Below are 1,798 nucleotides of genomic sequence, written 5' to 3' on the forward strand. Positions count from 1 at the left end.
AGCAGTCCAGCATTTTGTGAACGAAGTGTTCTGATTGGTTGGTAAGGAACTATGAGATCTCTAATATAGGATGGGGCCACACCATTCACCTGATGTAGAGATACAGGTGGAGATATGGATCTAGAGATGCTGAGATACTACCTCAGTATGTCAGATCCCGATGGCGTCCTGTGGATCTGGTTCTTACCAGTCCATCCCTGATCAGGAACTTCAGCTTCTGCTTGATCTGAGACAGGAAGTGAAGCAACATTTTGAATCTGCTCCACACGGCTGAAGTTCCATCTCTAATGTTGGGATTCTCGTCTGCAGCTCCGCCATCAACTCGGTGTCGTGGTCGCCGTCGGGGACATACGTGGTCAGCGTGGAGAAGGGCAGCCGCGCCATCCTGTGGTCTGACGTGTGATTGGCTGCTGGCCGTAGCCAGCGAAGACTTCCAGGATGAAGCTGCAGAGGACTCTCCACATTTGGCTTCAGGAACTTTTAATGTTGTTCAGTGTCGTTTTAACGGTGACATAAAAAGGGCGGAGCCTGATGAGAATGAGGTTTTACCGATGGCGCTCCTCACGACGGCGGCAAACGCCAGTGCAGCAGACGTTTCCACGGAGACCTTAAAGACTGCCAAAGACGGAGGAGAGGAGCGGGTTTGCTGACTCGGATCAGAGTCGGACTCTAAACACAGCTGTAAACAAACATCTGTGTCTGCAAACAGGAAGAACTTCACAATAAAAGCCTCTGCAGAACCAGGTCCAGGGTTTTATGTTGAAGGGCTGAAGGTCCAGCAGGGAAGCAGGACGGGCCGGTTCTGTTCTGATTGCTCGGGGAAAGTGGATGAATTCTGGATCAACTTTTTGTTACTAAATTTAATTTTTAGGAGTTTTAATTCTGAGCCGCAGAGAAAGGAGAGGATGATGCAAATGTGAAGAGGTCTGGATTGGTCCAGATGGTTCTGATCCAACCGTTTCAACAACTCCCACCAGGCTCCAACACCATCAGAAACCTGCAGAGGTTTTGCTGACGGTTGGGTCCAGTTCATCACATCACTGATGACCTCGACACCACGCCAGTGTCGGAGGTCGCCACCAGAGAACAAGATCTAGGTTTGTCCCTGAAAGCTGGATCCTGAAGATCTGAAGGTTTATTCATTTTATGGAATGGTTGTCATGGTGATGTCATGGAGCTGCTCTCCTGGCCGTCTGTGTGTTTATTAGGGCTGTGGATCGTTCACGAATCGATCCACGATTCTTACTTTTTAATATGTTTATTGCCATGTGTATGTTTATTTACTGGATAGATGAAAATTGAAATTATTTGTATTTAATCATCATTTATACTTTATTTAGAACAGGAGATCAGAATCAACAAAACTGAAAAAAACACAAAGATTCAGATAGAAAGAAATTTTGTCATTTTAAACTTTTTTTTAATCAATCTTCTGGTTCAGCAGTAAAACAGCATAAAAGGATAAAATCTCTGCTGTTTTGGATCATTTAACAGAATCTGAAAATGTTCTCCACAGTTTTCTATCCTCAAAGTTCTCCAATATTTTACGTTCTAAACATCACATATTGCTGCAGAGCTCCTATGAAGTCTTTTTTTCACAGCAGAATCAGCTGATTCACGTTGATTATATCCTTCCAGCAGCGCGAGGCTGTTTCTTCAGAATAAGATGGAGGTTCATTAATTGTGTCAAATGTTGAAGAGTTCTCATAACCAGAAGAATGTAAACACTGGAGCTAAAGCTCTGGAGTTAAAGCTAATTCATTGTTTCAGAAGTTATGTCTGTGAGCAGAACTTCAGT

General features: G+C 44.1%; 1 protein-coding gene across 1 annotated transcript in view; it reads left to right on the forward strand.

Annotated features, from left to right (window-relative positions):
• Positions 1 to 743, forward strand: part of atg16l1 (ATG16 autophagy related 16-like 1 (S. cerevisiae)) — a gene marked incomplete in the record, with an annotated part of 17,830 nt that extends 17,087 nt beyond the window's left edge. The window contains 1 exon segment of the mRNA XM_024276896.2: positions 310 to 743. Coding sequence (XP_024132664.1) covers positions 310 to 403 — 94 coding nt within the window.
• Positions 744 to 1,798: the final 1,055 nt, after the last annotated feature.

This window comes from Oryzias melastigma, linkage group LG13 (assembly GCF_002922805.2).
Source record: "Oryzias melastigma strain HK-1 linkage group LG13, ASM292280v2, whole genome shotgun sequence".
NCBI classification, from domain to species: domain Eukaryota; kingdom Metazoa; phylum Chordata; class Actinopteri; order Beloniformes; family Adrianichthyidae; genus Oryzias; species Oryzias melastigma.